We start from the raw sequence: 19281 nt of genomic DNA on the forward strand, positions 1-19281 counted from the left end.
TCTCAAGTCCAAAGGAAGAGAGTTTCAGAGTCTGGGGGCACTGAACAGAAAGCTCTGTCTCTTTAAGTTTTTAACTTTCTATGGAGCACCATCAGCAGGTCCTGGTCACAGGACCTAAGAGACCTGCCAGGGAGATATGGCTTCAAAAGCTCTCTGTTATAGGCTAGTGCCTGTCCATGAAGAGATCTCTAGGTCAGTAAAAGGATCTTAAATTGCACTCTGACATAAACCGGAAGCCAGTGCAGTTGCAGCAAGATTGGAGACACATGAGAAAACCTTTTAGGATTTTGACAGAAGCCTGGCAGCAGCATATTAAACAACTTGTTCAAGTATGGCCAGCTGGTCTGTCCATTCAACTTACAAGATATTGGCTTTTGCCAGTTTAAGTCAAACATTATGAATGAGGGTTTTCATAAAAAGAAAAGAAAGAATAATAATATTCTTGAGTACAACTTAAGAAAAAACACATCTTGACTGCACTTTATTTTATTGAGCCCTAGATTTCCTAGTCAGTCACTGTCTTATTGAAGGCCTGAACAACGAGCCATTTTTTAACGTAAGCTTCAACAAAGCCTCAGTCAGCCACCATAACATCATCTAACGTTAGAGTCAATATTGAAAGAAATTGGTTTTCTGGCGCAGAGTGACTCCTCTGCTCACAAATAGACGATCTGGGTGGAGTACTCTCTCCAGTGCTGTAGGTGGCAGCAGAACAAAGGCGCGTTTCCTGTGAAGCCTCGCAGTCACAACAAGAGGAGGAAGAGGAAAAACGACAGCTCTGGATCTGGATCGTCGTCGACTGCCTTGCGTGACAACACAGTGATCGCGTTCAGGCTTTCGGTATTAACACTTTTATCTTGTCCATTGTGTTCTCTGGTGGCGCAGAAAAGCGCGCGGCGCGTTTCAGCCGTTCATTCGCCGCCGCGGTCGCCGCTGTTTGTGCACGGACTTTCAGGCAGTAGAAACATGCCAATGGAGGCTTGGTGACCAAAATGGCTGGGCGCAGTGAAATGTGAAATATTCTCGTAAAGGTTATCCTTTCTGCACGCAACGCGACTGTCACACGAACAGTGCTGTGAAAACGCGTTACTTGCGTGAAGAAAAGTGCGCCTGTTTGTTTCCGTTTGTGTTTCTTTTTTATTTTCTCTTTTATTAGCGCTGCTGCGGCTCGTTTCGCAGTCGGGCCTGTCGTATGTTTTTTTCTGAGGGGTTTCTGCATGATTGATTCAGCTACTTTTCTCTACTCACAATCTTATTGGGGTTCATTTATAATTAAATGCGCAATTTTTTTGCATGTCGTTTTGTCATTCTTATTGTGTTGTACAGCGTGTGTAAATTATAAGTGGCATGCAAGAAGAGCTCCACCCTCAGCTGTGCAAGATGCATGTCTTGAATGTCGTTTTGTTGTGGAAATGAAAATATGACAGTCTGTTGTTTTTCCTCTGCAGGTTGCGCCTATTTGACCTGCAACATGTCTGATCTACTGAGATATATTGACTATGATCACAAAGCCACCTTTCTGAAGATGCTCAACCAGCAGAGGATGGAAGGTGAGCACTGTGATGTGGTTGTGGTGGTGGAAAACATAGAGTTCAGGGCTCACCGCTGCGTCTTGGCAGCCTGTAGCAACTACTTTAAAAAGCTCTTCAAGAAACAGAGCGATGAGGACAACTCCATAGTGGAGCTGGACTTCATCCGCTCAGATATCTTCGAAGAGGTTCTCAACTACATGTACACAGCCAGGCTGGCTGTGAGGAAGAAGGACATCAATATGATGATGTCATCCGGTCAGATCTTGGGGATCAACTTCCTGGATAACCTGTGCACCCAGAAACGTGAGCTGACCAACATGAAGACCAGGGAGAACCAGGCTCCGGGTGACCACGGCATGAGAGCGCAGGACGCCATCCTGAAGGAGCTGGCCATGGAGGAGGTGAGGAAGAACAGCTTCTATGACCAGGGGATGGACAGCATGGGGCCTGGTGGCTCTCACGTGTCTCAGCCACACAACTACAACACCAACATGGGTAAAGACCCTCACAGCCACAGCTGGGGCTCCTCCACCTCCAGCGACATGAAGCTGGAGTACCTGCTGTACGGCCACCGTGACCATGGCTCCTGCCAGAGTGCCGGAACAAAGCCCATGGACCACAATGCTAAAAAGGAGCGGCTGCTCACCGCCAACCGCCCGTATGGCTGCGAGCACTGCCCCAAAGCCTTCACCACCGCCGCCCACCTAAAGGAGCACCTGAAGATCCACTCGGGATTCAAACCGCACCGCTGTGTGGTCTGCGGCAAGGCCTTCATCAGGGGCCCCGACCTGAAGAGGCACGAGAGGGTCCACAGCAACGAGAGGCCCTTCGCCTGCCAAATGTGCGAAAAGGCCTTCAAGCACAAGTCGCACCTGAAAGACCACGAACGGCAGCACAGAGGCGAGCGGCCCTTCAACTGCGGCTCCTGTGACAAAGCCTTCATCAAAGCGTCTGATCTGAAGCGCCACTGGAACACCATGCACAGCGGGAACCCCCGCAGACAGATGTCCCTGTCACCCGTCGCCTCCCAGCACGGACAGGGGGACGCCACCGACCAGAGAGACTGGAAAATGGAGACCGGGCCACACTCGCACAACTCGGGGGACTGTTGAGCTTCACACACACTCACACTGACATACTGGCACCCATACATGTACACCTAAAAAGGAAAAAAAAAAAACACACATGTATACACACTGACAAAAACCACGACCCTGTGACGGGCTGCGTGGCCTCGAGTCACATGGACAGTGACCGGAGTGAGTAAGCAGAGATCATAGCATGTTCATAAGACTGTGGGGCTGTATTATTATTCTAAAGAGTTATGTCAAAAAAATGTTTCCTTTTCAACTGTAAAGTCATGTAAATGTTTAGTTCACTCTACTATACATATATTTTTCACAAAGCATTGTTGCTATCTAGACCGAGGGGTTCTCATGACATTATTCTCTTTTACTTTAATGAGATATGTAACATTTAAATGTTTGTTTAACCTTTACTGGATTTTATGGAGATAAAAAAAGAGAGAAGCAGAGTTCGGGGGGGCTGGGTGGGGGGAAGCGGGGTGGGGAGATTTTTCTGCATAATATTTGTTGCATTGAGTATATTCATGTGGATGTTTTTAAATGGATGTGTTTAGTTGTATTGATTGATATTACACTGTAAGAGTTAAGAGTCACCATTTTGCATTTGACGCAGATGATACCAAAGTCTTGGGCCTCTGATGGATTGTCTTTTAGAGGCTGTCCTGCCCAAGCAACCGGCCAACTAGATTTACTGTTATACAGTATAACTGTCATCCAGCTATCAACAGGTAATGATAGGTGTCTGTATATACTGTAGCTTAGTTTGTTGCACAACTAGAGTACACAATAATGAATTATGCACATATAACATTGTCCTAATCCTACATTTTGACAATAAACACCATTTGCTGTGTTTTATTGTTGTTGCAGAGTTTGGTTTTTGGGAAGTGGTCTGAGCATGCTCTGCAGGAGTTGTGCACACAGATGGTAGTAATGGTGCGTTTCCGTTGTCCTTGGAATTCTGAGGAATTTTTGCCAGAAATGACTAAGTGATCTTGCTTTTCCGAACGGCGAACTTATAATTTTCTGAGGACCCGGAGACTCCAGGTTTAAAGATGGCTTCCTCCAGTACCACTTGTAGTCCATTGTTGTTTTTATTAAATTCCTTTATAATATATTTGAGTTTAAGTTTCTAATGTAAACATCAGTGAGTTGTTGTCAATTTATTACGTTGTTAAGGAGGGTTTGTCCATAAAAAAATCACGTCAATATGTGTGGTTTATTAATCATTATCACCAGAATTGGCTGCTGTTCTCATGGAGCACATTTTTACAATGGGTTTGTAATTTCGTAGTTTTTATACGGTATTTGTTAAACCTCATAAATTGGCTGTTTTGGAGGCAACTCTCGACCGCTCGGATTTCCGAGACAACTTAAACGCACCATAAGACAGCATGTAAAGGATGTTATGGAACGGTTTTAAAGATGACATTTATCTTTAAAGTGCGTGTTTCCAGGTTCCTGGAGATCCTTGCAGCATCTCTTAGACGATTCGCTGCCTCAACCCACCTGTTGAACTGGCCCATTTCTAGAAAATATTAAACTGGGAATTGGTGCAACACTTTGAAGCATTTAAATTATGCAGTCTTTTGAGATGATTTGGCATATTTAGCTTCATATACCTATTTGAAAACAGCTGGGTGAAGCATTTTTACTCTCGCTCTTTGACAGAGTTTACTCCTGCATATGTACACAGGAATGTAGACAGTGTGTTCAAAGCTAGCTGCCTTAACTCCGCTTGTTCCATAAAAGACCCAAATGAGAGGAACTGGATCCAAATTTAAACAGGACAGATGCAGTTTTTTTTTTTTTTGTTAATAATGGAATTAAGTGGTAAACATGCCACATGAATAATGATCATATAGAACTTTTAGACACTAAATATTACTTTGACTTTTATTTTTGTCTTAAACTGGAACTGCTGTAAGGGACATGACTGGTTTAAACTGACTGGACCAGCAGGTTGTTGAAATGAATGAGTGAGAAATTTCATGTGCGGTGTACTTTTATGCCACAGAGGGCTACCTGACAAAGCAGACTTTTGAACCTGTTGCAGTAGGTGGAACCAGTGTTTGCTCAACTCCATGACGACCCATCGCAACCTCAATCCTGGAGACCTTGTCATATCAACCCTCACAGACATGACTGAGTGGGATAGGCTGCAGGTGGCTTTAATCAGCCTACTGTGTTACCTTAAAAATCATAAAAACTGTTAGGTAATGTTTATTAATACTTAAATGTTAGGGCTGGTTGCTCCTTCCTTTCTTGCTGTAGCATCTTTTGTTTTCTCTTGGTTGTCTTTTATAGTACTTAACACCATAACACAATGAACTGTGGGTAATTCCCTCAGGCAAACTTTGTGCACAAGTCTGCAAAAAAAAGACTCAACTTCACAAGATTCCTCATGCATGTGATTATTTGAGTTTGGGACAATCTACCTCAAAAAGGTTCCAGTCATTCATCCAGCTGTTTGAAGTATCTGGGAAAGGTGTGTAAAAATATCTGAAGCTTGATTATTTATTTAGATAGTTTTGCTTTTGCAGGTGGACAAAATGAGATTTTTTAATGTTTTTTTGTTTTTTTAGATTAAAAAAAAAAAAAACTAATGGATCTTCATGCTGAAACTTTCTTGGTCTAGGGACACGCAGCAGCAGCACTTCAACCTTTTGTTTGTTTTTAAAGCAGCTCAATGCAAACAGCCTCATCTGCTGCCCAGCCCCCAAACCCAACCCTTCACGTCCCCTCGCTTCAGGTTAGCTCAGCTTGTTCAGCTCTCTAGTTTGACTGGGACGATAACCTCTCTTCAACCCTAACGTCTCCTGAGAGGAAAATCCACTTTGCACATGATGTGGAGCCAGCCAACACACACCCAACATGGCTGTCCTTTAGCTTCATGAAAAAAAAGGAAAAACGTAAGCTGCTCTCTCATACTCTGCATGTAACACTAGATGGTGCCCTGTTCATAGCAATTGACCTGTTGCTGCCCAGCTTGACCAGCTCAAGCCCACCAGTCCCAGAGTGGAGGAGCTGCTGAAGAACACTGGTGGCTCGCTAGAGGAGAAGTTGCAGGGTTTATTAAAGTAAAAGTGTGAGTGGCAACTGTGTGAAATGTATGCGCTGTCACACCTTAATAGTTTTCCATACATTTCCATACATCTGAGCATTGTGCTTGAAATGCAGTGTCAGCCCGTTTGTGAGAATCTGGTGGAAGGACGTCCTCAGCGTTGGTTGCTGCTTGTACAGATTGGCCAGCAGAAGAGGAAGAGTTGAATCGCCTGTAATTTGGGGGGGTGAAACAGTTTTGTGGAAAACTGACGTCAGTGTCTAATGGAAAAGGCGGGCCTTGTCTCACTGTCAGTAGATGCCCGAGATCTGTTTTCTGCATTTCCTGGCCCTGCTCCCCCTGTAAGTGCGTGTGCTGCTGTGGGAGGGTACATTAAAGCAGTGAATGCTGCAGGATATGGGTTTGTATGACATTGTTACACTGATTGCAGCTGAATGTGTGTGTGTGTGTGTGCGTGCGTGCCTTTGTGTCGTGACAGGCTGTGTGTGTGTGTTTTTCAAAGAAGGTTGAAATACAATGTGTGCATGCCAGGGGGGTTTTAGCGATGTGCATGCACATGTGTGAGCTCAAGTATGCACCTAAGTAGTTTTATATTCGTGTGTATGCATGTGTAATGAGTGAGAGGGGAGGGGGGGGGGGGGGGGTGCAAGTGTGCATTCATGCATGTGTGTGTGCATGCATCAGCGTATCCATCTATCATGAGTTCTGTGAGCGCACACATTCCTACATGAATGACAGTGAGCGAGTGTGCATTCATGCATGTGTGCTCATCCATACCTCTGTGAGTGTGTATGCGTCGGTACTTATTTGTTTTCATGAATGCAGGTGTGTGCGTGTAGATGCACGCATAATAAATATTTAGAGAGTAAATTTTTCAGCAGACGTGTCCTGACAGGCACATGTATCTGAATGTGTGTGTATTATTAATACTGTGAAGCTTCAGATTCATGTATGCGCAAATCTTGAGGGTTTTTTTTCTTTTTTTTGCATTTGCATATTCTCTCTTCAGCGTTGGTTTATGTGTGCGTGGGCATGAGTTTGTGCATGTGCATGTATGTGTATATGTGTAAAGCGAAACACCCGGTTTCCATTACCCCGGCCGGCGTGGTTCCATCAGCCAGACCGCAAACCTCCTGTCTCCACTCAGGCTCCACCCAGTGCTGCCACAGGCTTCCCAGAAAAGAACAGTGTCTAATTAAAAAACTTTAATTACATTCATCTCATCTCCATCTCACATACGCACACACATTCTTGGGTAGAATAAAACAACTGTATACAAACAATTTCATGTGATAAATGAGTGTGAAAGCAAAGGCAGCAGTTTTTTTAATATATGTATATATTCTCCAAAGCGGACTAGCTTTTAATCAGAGTTGCTGACATGAGCCATATAGTCTCTTGTGATGTCGTCCTCCACTGGAGCACCATCTGGAATTTCTTCAGCTTTTAAGGACTTTGTTTCATGGTGCGTCACTGGGATGTTTTATGCTCTTGATTTGATCTCTAAGGCACGTTAAACCTTAAAAAAAAAAAAAAGTAAATCATCTTGCAACTGTGTATCTTCACTTACTATACCGTCTACACACACTCGGGCTATTAAACAGATTTGGTGGGCAGCACTTTTGAGTTAGCACAACTTCCCGATTAATGGCTCATCTTCAGAGTGAGTGTCACATTAATGGGAGGAGGATCTCTGAGGAATGTCCCCGGGGGGGCACCTTGAACACAGGAGTTTCTATCTTACCAGCTTCCTCCCTTCCCATCAGACCATAAAGCAGCAGGTTTATTAACTGTGACCCCGTGCGTCTGCAGACAAGGTACATCTTTGTTGATCAGCGTGGTGCTGACCTGCAGAGTCAGGCCTCTGGAGGTGGGTTATCAGGCCATCTCCACAGGACCGGCAGAGCCAGCCGGATCGTTGCAGTACCTGCAGGAGTCATTGTTCAGGCCCGGACCAGATGTTCCGACTGACAGATTACCATCACATCACTCCACGGTGGGGAGCCCAGGCCTGGCTCCCCTTGTCCTGCTCCACTGTCCTCCCCCGCTCTGTCGTTTTTCTTCGTTCTTGTTCACCTGCACTCGTTTCTCCTCTCTGGTTCCCTTCCTCCCCGACGACCTCCCCGAATGATGATTAATTGGGATAATCTGTCAAACCTAATATTTTAATGTTGACTCTATGTAAACAGTTTAACCTGAAAATTTTTTTAACTTCATGTAAACTCAGTTCCTTCAAAATAAAGAATCTGAGTCACTGATTCAGTTTCATGGAAAGTCAACTTAAAGTATCCAAGTTGTACCAAATTAAATATTTAATTTATCCCAACTTAACCTAATGTCCACATTTTACTTTAACTGGAAATACTGATTTTTGCTGCACATTTTAACATCTTTTCAGGAGACCGAGGCCCTATACATACATGTATACATACATATATATATATATACATATATATATATATATATATAGTATACACTTGAACAACTCATAGGTCAGCAGGTGGTGGGTTTCTCTCCTTGTAATGTCCATGATACCAACTTTAACATTCAAACAGAACATAACAGTCTGACAACATTGTCTAGGCAGTTAACTCAAATTTATAAGGTAGCAATAAGAAAAGGTTACATTCCTGCCGAAAATGCATTTGCCATGAGCCTCTGTGGTCTTTGTACAGCTTAATTCTTTTAAGTTGGCTCTCCACTAAACTGAGTCAGTGATTCAGGTTGTTTGAAATAAACTAAATGATTTGTGCAAGTCTGTCGAGTTGAATGAACTTAAAAATTAACTTGGTTCTACAGTTCTCTCATTACAAGTTCCTTGAATCCAACTTAAGTTTTTAGCAACAAAAGAATTAAGTGATTAGATTAACTAAAACCCAAATACTCTTTTTAGAATGTGATGTTCTCTTTTTTTTAATCCTCTTTTCTTTTACCATACCATCTATTTTCTTTAAAAAGAACTTTTTGCACAGTGAAATTAAAAAATAGGAATTAAAAGAAACAGGGCAAGGGTAAAATATAGCAAAAGATAATAGTTATTATAGCAATAAAAGTAAAGTTTTATTCCTTTCTCCAGGCCTCGCCTCTGTATTTTTCTTGTAATAATCTGTTTTTCAATATTTTTCTTCTTCTTCTTCAGTTTCTCCTCTTTATTCCCTTGCTCTTCTAAAACCACCTGTTATCATTCTGTCCTTATTTTGTCTCTTTTTCTCTGTATTCTTTCCTTCCTCCTTTCTGTCCCCTACCCTCCATTTCCCAACCACTTCCCTTCATGTCTCACTTCTCATTGCTTATATTATTTCTTCTTAATTCCTCAAACTCCTTTTTGCTTTTCCTGTCACCTCCTCCTTTCCCTTTTTCTTTTCCTTACTGTCCTCCTTGTCTCTTTCATTCTTTATTAGTCCTCATCTGCTGTCCTGCCTTACCTTTTCTTCCCTTCATCTCATCCAGCTTTCTGTCTTTTCTCTTCAACCTTCCAGCAGAGATAAGGGCTGACTCTGGTCGATCACAGCGCTCGCTCTTGTCCTCCTTCCGCCTCCTGTTATCAGTCCTTGTCATGGAGGTCTCACGTTAATGAAATTCCCCTGCTGATCGCACTGACAAATCTAAAAGGTAATATTTGTTCCCGGGGAGTCATTAAAGACACAAAATCAAAAAGAAACTGTAGTCTGATTACTTTAAAAAAAATCTGTAATCTTATACCTAAAGGTTTTAGCTGGTCACATTTAAATATTCAAGTAGAGTTTTTAGCAATTACATGTTGTTCAAATCATGTACGAGGATTAAACTTTTACTTGTTTAATTACTTATTTGTCATTTCACCACTTTTTAAAGTGCCAAAAAAGTTTTCACTATATATTTAAAAGATAAAAAATAGTTTTGAATACATTGGTTTTATGACATCTATCTATAAATTCTTTTTTAAAATTAAGTATATGATCTAATGTTGATGTTCAGAGCCAGTCTCATTAATGGCTTCTTGCTCATGAAAAAAACAGCAAAGTTCAGAGTTGTTTGGTTTATATAGGGTGTTCCTGCTGAATTGTGGTAAATTTTCCCACTTTAGCCCCTAATGAAACCTAATTCAGCATCCATCTTGCTTCCTGTCTCTTCTCTGAGCTCACTTCAGAAAGTAAAAGTCAGTTTGATGTTGATGTAATGTCCCTTTTTGTTTCTTTGCGGAATCATTTTGTGCCGTAAAACCGTGATCCCCTACCCTGGTCCTCAAGGCCCACTATTCTGCAGGTCTTAGATGTCTCACTGCTGGAGCAGACCTGATTCAAAATAAATGGATCTTTGGTAAAGCTCTGCTCAAGTCTGCCAATGAGGCATTAATTTGAGTTGTGTGCTGAAGCCTGGAAACATAGAATGTCTGCAGGACAGTGGGCCTTGAGTATCAGCATTGGGGATCCCTGCAATAAAGCAAAAAGCAGCCATCACGTGATGTCCTAGATGGGGAAAAAAGTTTTAAGGTGTCGTTTCTCAGTATGCTGCATGGAAACGACATCTCCAGAAATATGCATAATGAATGTCGGTGTGCCATGAAAATAAATCAGAAGCACAACGTCTCAAATGTATTAAAAGATGTTAAACTTCTAGAGTTGAGAAGCATTTCTTTAAAAATGTTACTTTTTGCTGACAAAGTTTTACAACACAGTTCTTTCTATATCTTCTTTTCAAAGAGATCCACTCTCTGAGCTGGTTTTTTATGTCCAGTCATGTCTTATTGACTTTTGCAACAACAGGTGCAGAGTCAACATATGAGAGGCAGGAGGCGAGGAAAGGATAAGAAGTCTGACTCATAGATGCGTCAGGAATAGACCATGTGATGACTTTCCAACCTTTCAAAAGCTGGTTTATTTGTTTTGTGGGATTGTACAAAACAAATAAACCAGCTTTGAAAGGGTTTGTGCACAATTTTTCTAGGTTTGTGTTGATCCTGTCCCAATGTTTTTGGAAATATGTATGTTGGCAAATAAATCAATCAACATGCGCATTTGTTTATATATATATATATATATATATATATATATATATATATATATTTGAAAAGATAGCATTTTGAGTTTCAATATTGAATTTGGTGTTTTTGCCCAGTTTGAAATGAAAGATTTGGTGAAAATTAAATACAGTTTACCATAATTTCTTGAAATGTAAATGTTCATTTTATGTTTCACATTAAGTTCTTCTAAACAAGAATGTGTTAATACTGAAAATAAAAAATGAATATCTGCATCTTTCAAATCCAACTTTTTAAATTAACTTTCAAATTTAATCTAATAGTACACCAGTTTGATCTGAAAGTCCTTCATAATTACATTTCTTCAACAGAAGATTTGACTGATTTCTTTTGTCCCCATACAACTGTTAAGATAATTATAAAACTATAGAAGGATCATGAATGAACACCAATTGAAACATTTAAACCGATGTATAAGCCAAGTTTAACCTATGATAGCATGAGAACGAGTGCTATGTCAACTCGGGTGAGATTCCTGTGCTTTGTACAGACAACCATGACTTATCTGCTCAACATGATAAAATACAAGCACGTTTCCCCATAAAGATCTTCAGGAAGATTCAGATTATTTTCAGAAACATCTCTGCAGTCATTCCCAGACACATGAGAATAACATCACGCTTTCTTATTGCGTGGGAAAAGCCACAAGAGCCACAAGAGAAGTGACTCTAGGCCTAATCATATGCATTCATGCCTGCTACTGGTGATTCTGAGGTGTTTTTCCAAGGCTGTTGTAATTTAACCTCAACAATATCTTAAAAAAGTCTGTTGCAGGTGAGACAAGCATGTCATTCAGCTGAGTACAAATCCACTGAGAGCTATGGCTGCTACACATTACAACACGTATGTGAGCTGGAACAAAGTCAAGAGCCTGAAATGTCCGTTCTTATGCAACAGGTGTTCAAACATCAGCTATCAGAGGTTGTTTCCTCAGTGTGTGTCTCCAGAAGATCTCTATTTTTGTGTTTAATCTAAGGACATCCATGCTGAGAGAAAATAAATGATTAAAGGTATCGCTTCGATCTTTTTCCGCTTGACCTCTCCTTGTCTTGTTTGTGTCTGAGCATGAAGGGGAACTTTGATGTGAGTTTGGATTAATGAGAGAGGCCTTTGTTTGCTGCTGCTGGACGCTGGCACCACAGGGACCTCACTAGGCGACACACAACTAGACAGAGTTGACTCATCACCAAAGCAATGTTTATGTGAAATCTGATAGCATTTGTGTTACAGACATATTGAATTTTGGAGGTTAGGGTTGTCAGGTTTTGTGAGTTAAGTTGCTTTGTTTTTAGGCTAACATTTCCAGTCACATGTGATGGAAAGCCAGCGGTAATTGCTCTTCTTACCTCAGTCTCTACAAGAAACCAGATAAGCAGATTTCCCAATATCTCCAAATATTTGTTTACCACACCTTCCTGCTTGGTTGTTAACTCAGTGCCACATATGATGATAAAGACGAGGACATTGCTGGACACAATGTTGGAACTTTTAGAAGCAGACATCTCATTGCATTTAGGTAAACTGTTACCCCTTTCCCTAACCAGACAACCTCGTCTAAAGTTTCAGGAATGCCCAGTTTTGCCCCTCCACTGTTGGATACATCCATAAATGAACAAATATCACACTGATAATGCTTGTAGTATAAGTAAATAAACACTAAATTCAGTAAGTTCACATTTTTATTACTAAATAACATTAAAGTATTTAGTGACAGAAACATTAGAAATTTGTAACTGATGGAAGAAACAAACTCTTTTAGCATTAGTTATTTGGCTTGGAATAAAAAGCAGAACATCAGTGGGTTCACTTTACTAATTTTTTGTAAAGAAATTATGTAAGAAAGATTATTTTACAAATTAGGCCACACAAAAAATAGCCAACATGAATCCAGAGATATGTGAAATGCTTCTAAATATATATTAACATAATCCCCAAAATGCAAAGCCCTGAAAAAAAGGAAAAAAAATCCACCCTGAAAATGTAAAAGCAGTGCAGATTTGTGCATGCTTCTTTGTTATTGCCTACTCAGTAATGTAATTCTAAACTAACTTAAGCAAACCTGCATGCAGGACAGGATTTTGGCAACTGGAAGCTGGTTGATTTCCATACTTCTGCAGAGTCTGTGCTGGGTTTTTTTTTACGTGTTAGTGTTTTGCTGCCACTTTGGGGCAGCCTCATTAATATGTGGAATGATGTGAGCTGTGGGTGTGAGTTATTAGCTGGTGCTGGTACCCTTGTTGCTTTGTTCTACTGTGGAAAAGCGGACAAAGATGTGCTTTGTGGTGGAGTCAACAGGTTGAGATAACAAAGAAAGTATTTTTATGTTGTCAAATTGTTTATTCTCTTCCCAATCCAGCTCAAGCATCGGGCAGTCGGCACTGATCAGATGTAGCTTTCGCATAGTTATCTTTTTTTATTTGTTTATTTTTTTTACTGCACATCTGTGCATTGGTATTGAAAAAATGCCGATCTGCAGGGAGTAAGATTTTTATCACTTCCTGAATAAGAAGCTTGTGGCTCTTTTGTGTGGCTGCTAAATGCTCCACCCCAATTAACAACTAATTTTATGTGTGTTTACCACTGAGCACACAGCTGTAATCATTAGCAAGTGGATTTATTAAATGTTTTTTAGTAAAAGTAGAATTTGCAGACAAAAAAAATACTTTAAAGATGTAGGTCTGTGTAGCACAACTGTTAGTGTATTTACAATAGTGGTAGATCACATTTCAGACACCCCCAGTTTGGAGAACTACACTATATTGCCAAAATTTTGATTCACCTGCCTTGATTCTCGTATGAACCTAATAGACATCTAATTCTTAATCAAAGGAGGTCAATATGACGTTGCCCCACCTTTTGCCACTATACCAGCTTGAACTCTTCTGGAAAGGCTTTCCACAAGGTTTAGGAGTGTGTTTATAGGAATTTATGACCATTCCTCCAGAAGCGCATTTGTGAGGCCAGACGCTGATGTTGGACGAGAAGGCCTGACTCTCAGCCTCCAGGGTTTTTGTCGAGTTGAGGTCAGAACTCTGTGCAGACCAGTCAAGTTCATCTATACCAAATTCACTCATCCATGTCTTTATGGACCTTGTTGTTCATGTTGGAACAACCCAGCTCCTGAAAAACAGCCCCAAACCATAATCCTCCCTCCACCAAGCTTTACACTTGGCACAATGCAGTCAGACAAGAACCGTTCTCTTGGCAACTATCATACCCAGACTCTTCCATCAGATCCATCAGATCAGGTGAAGTGCGATTCATCACTCCAGAGAATGCGTCTCCACTGATTCAGAGTCCAGGCGTTTTCTACATCACTCCATCTGAAGCTCCCTTGAAGTTTGAATGTCTTCGCACTGTTCTTGAGCTGATCTGAAGGCCACATGAAGTTCAAAGGTCTGTAGCAATCGAGCTCCTGAGAGCGACCCCTTCCTTCACAAATGTTTGTAGCAACAGTCTGCATGCCTCAGTGCTTGATTTTTATACGCCTGAGCCTATGAAAGTTATTTGAAAACCCAATTTCAATTATTTGTATGAGTGAGTGAATACTTTTGGCAGTATAGTTTATGTAGGAGTACTAGCAAGGAAGTTTTTTTACTTTTACATTTTCACTCAGCCCAACTTTAACCCAGCACCATGTAAAACCATCCAAACTCTTTAGATTCATGAGACTCTGGTCTCAGTGTTTGATGCCAAAATGAGTTTTATTGTGTTATTAACCAACTGTTTTCACAAAAGGATCCAAATTAAAGCTTTAAAACACCAACTATTGCACAATACTCAGTTTTCTGTTGGCATGGTGAAGCAATTAAAATATTTTGTATGCAGCTACATTGGAGCTATATTATATGCTAATGTGGTGAAAATATAATTAGCTACTGACTCTGCTCACAGCAGTGCATCACTTAGCTTCTGTGCCAGCCATAAATCTGTAGATTATAACTTGTGGCTATCCACAGAACTGTCTTAAAACCATGTTGGATAATAAACTTAGGGTCTTATACGACTCAATTTCTAGAGAAAACAAAATGTCTTTATAAAAGGTCATTTTGTTTTGCACCTCATAGTTAAAGAAAAAACTTATCATTCACATTCCTTGCCAGTTTTAAATTACATGCACTGTATTTGCAAATTCAAATTTCCCCCTTTTTTTTTATCATAAAAGTGATTTTATTGACAGGATATTGACTGCACAGTAAAAACAAAACACTGCAGCAATGATTGCTTTGCACTACAGATGTCACCAGAATCACAGCTGGAGATGACCACTGTAAATATCCCCCTCAACCCGCCTGCTTTCATCCTCTCACACATAACTCAAATCGGCCAAGAACTGATGTTATCAGCTGTTGCTGCTTCCTCAGTCTGCTCTGATCTGCAGAGAGCTCCACGAACAGTGAAGGCCTTGTCTGAAAACCATCACAAGTGGTCAACAGCACCACTGCCAAAGGTTTTGAACTCACTGTCTGGCAAGCACCCACATGAAGTAAAGCAGTGGTTGGGCAGATAGTTTGTGGTAGATATTTTCAAAGGAAACCTCTTTATTTACCAGGTAGTTCATCCCAGTTCATGAACCACTGTGAATTAAAAAAGAAAAGGAAACAAAGAGGGTAAGATTTTTTTTTCTACACACATTTCCAGGGAAATCTTGAATTGCATTTATTAGCGTCAAGCCTTTGAGTTCCTTTAAGACTCAGAGATAGAAAGTGTATGTTTCTTTTCTGTAATTCCACAGGCTAACATTTCAAACCATGGCTTAGCTCCGGCCAAAGAAAGAGCGACACTAAGACGGAAGACCAATAGGGCTGTTTGGTGAGTGGAATCAGGGGGAGATCACAAAGCTCAAGTGCCTCAGATTCAACAGTTACCAGAAACACCTCGCAGGGAGAAGATTGGCAGGCCAGTTTCAGAGGGATTTCAATCCCCTCCTGCCAAGCAGTTGTTTCAGCTCAAAGTGGGCACACTGTGCAGAGAACAGGTGGAGTACCGATAATGACACGTTTACAGGCGACTAAAACTGGGTGTCATGCTCTTCAGAGTAGTGATCTATATGTTTACATATGTTGGAGCTAATTTAAAGCTAAAGGAAATATTGCTTAAGACAAAAAAAAAAACAAAAGGACATCGACTTGACTTGTATATTGCAGCATCCTGGTAACAGCATGTGAGCGTAAACAGGTCAAGACGTTGCCTTTAAATCAATACACACACTCACTTAACGCATGCCGATTCCTGCAGTGTACACACACCTATAACATGACCCTGTTAGATGTCAGGCAAGCTTTCTGAAAGGTTAAAGACTCAGATGATTAAACACCTGCCGAGGTGAATGATTCACAGGCTCGATAAAGACAGTTCAGGCCTTGAAAGTGGAGGTGATCCAGTGGTGAAAGAAAGTGGAAGAAACTGATGATCCTCTTCCTGCTCACCAGCACATTCCACACAGACACAAGTTAAACATGTGCAAAGGTGTTGGGGCTACAGAACTAACGTTGGAGGCGCTTTTAACATAAACATATGATCTGGTCTCTTCCATCCATCATGTCACTGACACAGAGGGATGAAGAGGTGGAGCAAGGGGTGAACAACTCTTAATGACTCCCTACAATTTCACGGCTTCATATGTTAGACTTTTGAGATCTGGTAAGGATAACAATCCCCTTTCCAAAAGAAGGGCTAGCTGTTTTAACAATGGATGGATTTTAAACCAGCAGGCCGTGGGCACAGACCTACAGGAGGGCCCACAACCTCCCACATTGAAGCAAGGAACCCATATGGATGTGTTTTATGTATCTTTGTGGTGCTTGTATATCTCCATTTTCATTTTAAATATATCTATCTTCATTGTTAAAGGTTAATTATCCACCAATTATAATAGCATTTTGCCTCAGTGGTCGTTTTTTCTATTTTTCTTTGGTTTTTACATTTATTCATCTACTGTCATTGATTTGAGTCCCCCTCATTGTGACTGTAGGGAAGATAACTGGGGTGTGAAAGCCTGTAAGGCACTGAACGTATTTTCACCGCTCTCAGCCTGGAGTGTTGGCCAGGACGTTTCTTTAGCTGTGAGAGTGTAGGCGCAGATTAAGGTGATTGGTGAAGAAAGGATGAGACAAGACGGTTGATTCAACTGGTGTGTATTTCATCCTCAGAGTGGGTGGATGTGGGTGCGTATGCGTGTGGGTCGCCTGTATGTGTGTCTGGTGTTTTTGTCATTGATGCACACACGTGTGGGGAAAGTTCTTTGGGCAGATAGCAGTATCCCTGCAGGCCGTCTAGCAACCATGCACTGTTAGCAGCACTGTGCGCACTCTCGGAGGCGGGCATTAGCGTTGACGTCATCACCACACTAACGTAGCTAGGGTGCTATGGTGTTCACAAAGCACTACACCTACAATTTATATTACTTAACCGAATATCTTAGAGAGAGAATTATAGGGCCTTTTGTCCACTGACAGAAAGTGTTGCTGCTTCAAACATTGACTGAACCACCTTTATCTTTCGGACCACGTGGCATGTTCCCTGTTAACCCACTCATTAACCCTCAGCAGGTCATAGATTAGGTGAATGACAATTGAATAAAATTATTATTAAAGTACCTCCTCCATTACTGTTCTTTAGCTATTTTATATGATCTGGGAGTTTTTTTTTTGGTGAACCACCTATTAAGTTAATTTTGCATATGACCATCCTTACCTGAATGTAAAAACACTGAATGGCACTCCTGTTACATATCTTAACCTTTTTCTCCTTCATTGTTCTGATGAACTCTTGTACAGTAAACACACACTTTAGTCTCCATCTGTGGGCTCCTGCCTTACTTTGAGACTGTCGGCTAATGAGAAGCATTCCTCCCTGAGAGAGGGGAAAAGATGGCTGGCCTGCTAGTCCTTTAATTTTCAAGATTTGTACCTTTGATTCTTGCTTCACCTCAATTGCCCCATTCCACTCACACAATGATGCTTGTGTGTGCGCATGTGTGTGTGTGTGTGACCGAGGGGGTGGGGGATTTGCACATGTGGTTTGGGGTAGCTTTTAAGGGCAGCCACATGTTGCTGGAGTTACTATCTGCTTGGCAAAGGTAGATGAAATGTGAGAGGCAATGTTTTTCTGCCTCTGTACCACAGTAAGGAATGCAGACAGTTTGGTTGAGAGGGTCTGTCATTAGTCTCAACAAGACAGACATGTCACATTGCCATTAATGATGTCGGTGACGTCTAGCTCCTGTGTGTCATATGGTTTGGTCGATCCAGTAGAGCAGATGAACATCTGGTGACATCAAGACGATTTGCAGTCATTAAACTTTAACAGTTGACGAGAGTGGGAGTGAGATCCTTCAGCCACTTTCATGTGGAGGGTCATGGAGGAATGAAACCTTTCCCATCTGACACTGGTGGAGAGAGCTGGAGTATGTCATGGACAGGTCACCAAATCCAATAAAGTGCTAAACACGGGAAGCAAGAAAACACTAAAAAAAAAAACAGAAAAAGAAAAGCCCAGAGCCAACCAGCAGATTTGAACCAAGAACATTCTTGCTGTGAGACAACGTTGTGAAACCCTGCACTACAGTGCTACTAGAAAAACAGGAAAAATAAAAACACGAGGAACCTGTTAGTTCAACTGCGTGTCAGTGATGTCTGCTTGTTTCAGCTCTTCATCTTCAGACTTCTCACACATAATTTTATCCAAAGCTCCTCTAATTCAATCTGACATGTGGTGTCTTTGAGAACTTCGATGTCTCCACTAGAATTATTGTTGAACTTTTGAGGTTTGGACAATGTTTGTCAACATACCGCAAGTTTGAAGAATGTCAAGGGTTCATAAGGTTACATGTAGATCTTAATAGCATCAAACAAGTCATCATTTGAGCAAATTATTAACTTGTCAGGATATAATATACTTGTTAAGCCAAAAATCTATACAGAAACACTAATGTGACAGTGAACATAGTTGAAAAATATCAGCTTAAAGAGCTAACAGCACCAAATCCATTCAAATTATAAGAGCACAATTAACAAAGTACTTGATATGGGTTTTCAAGTGACTCTTGAACGTAGAGACGGAAGCCACCCCTTTGATGGCATTTGTCTGCTCAGTCCAGCATCATGAAATCTCAAACAAGAACAGTCTGACCAAAACTGCCTTGTGCATCCAGATAGCAGCACCGGACGATGTTCCAAAGAGGAACACAGAGGGCGAGAAGAACCATAAGCTTGTATCAGTGAGGATAGCTGGGTACAGAGCCTGTAGCCACTCTGCAGTTAGCATTAGTGACTTGAATTTGATAATATGTTCTCTGATGCACCAGATCTCATATGTTGATATTGTGATGGGTAGACTGATTGATTAAGATGACCAGTATATTAGAGATTTAGTCAAAGGTGACTTCATCCAGGTCTGATTAATAAGCTGGGATTAGTGCTGAGGTTTACCCACCACTTTGTTATCCCCTCTGTCCTCATATATTGGAATACATTAGTAATTATTTGATTTCTAAAAATGGCTGTCTGTAAATGAATCTAGGAAAATACTCTCCACCATTGCTGCGGTGGTATTTCTATGCATGTCAGAGCAGAAGGA

The 19281-nt window shown here is 41.2% G+C and overlaps 1 protein-coding gene across 1 annotated transcript; it reads left to right on the top strand.

The window, feature by feature from the left end:
• The first annotated feature begins 736 nt into the window (after positions 1-736).
• Positions 737-3470, top strand: LOC121644973 (zinc finger and BTB domain-containing protein 14-like). Its single transcript, XM_041993244.1, has 2 exons — positions 737-840; positions 1449-3470. Exon 2 carries the CDS (start codon positions 1472-1474, stop codon positions 2642-2644), a length of 1173 nt encoding a protein of 390 aa, XP_041849178.1. The 5' UTR covers positions 737-840; positions 1449-1471; the 3' UTR covers positions 2645-3470.
• The last annotated feature ends 15811 nt before the right edge of the window (positions 3471-19281 follow it).

This window comes from Melanotaenia boesemani, chromosome 8 (assembly GCF_017639745.1).
Source record: "Melanotaenia boesemani isolate fMelBoe1 chromosome 8, fMelBoe1.pri, whole genome shotgun sequence".
Lineage (NCBI taxonomy): Eukaryota > Metazoa > Chordata > Actinopteri > Atheriniformes > Melanotaeniidae > Melanotaenia > Melanotaenia boesemani.

Bases quoted from the DNA above. Each gene is read 5' to 3' on its own strand.
- LOC121644973 (XM_041993244.1), top strand. From the start codon at position 1,472: ATGTCTGATCTACTGAGATATATTGACTATGATCACAAAGCCACCTTT.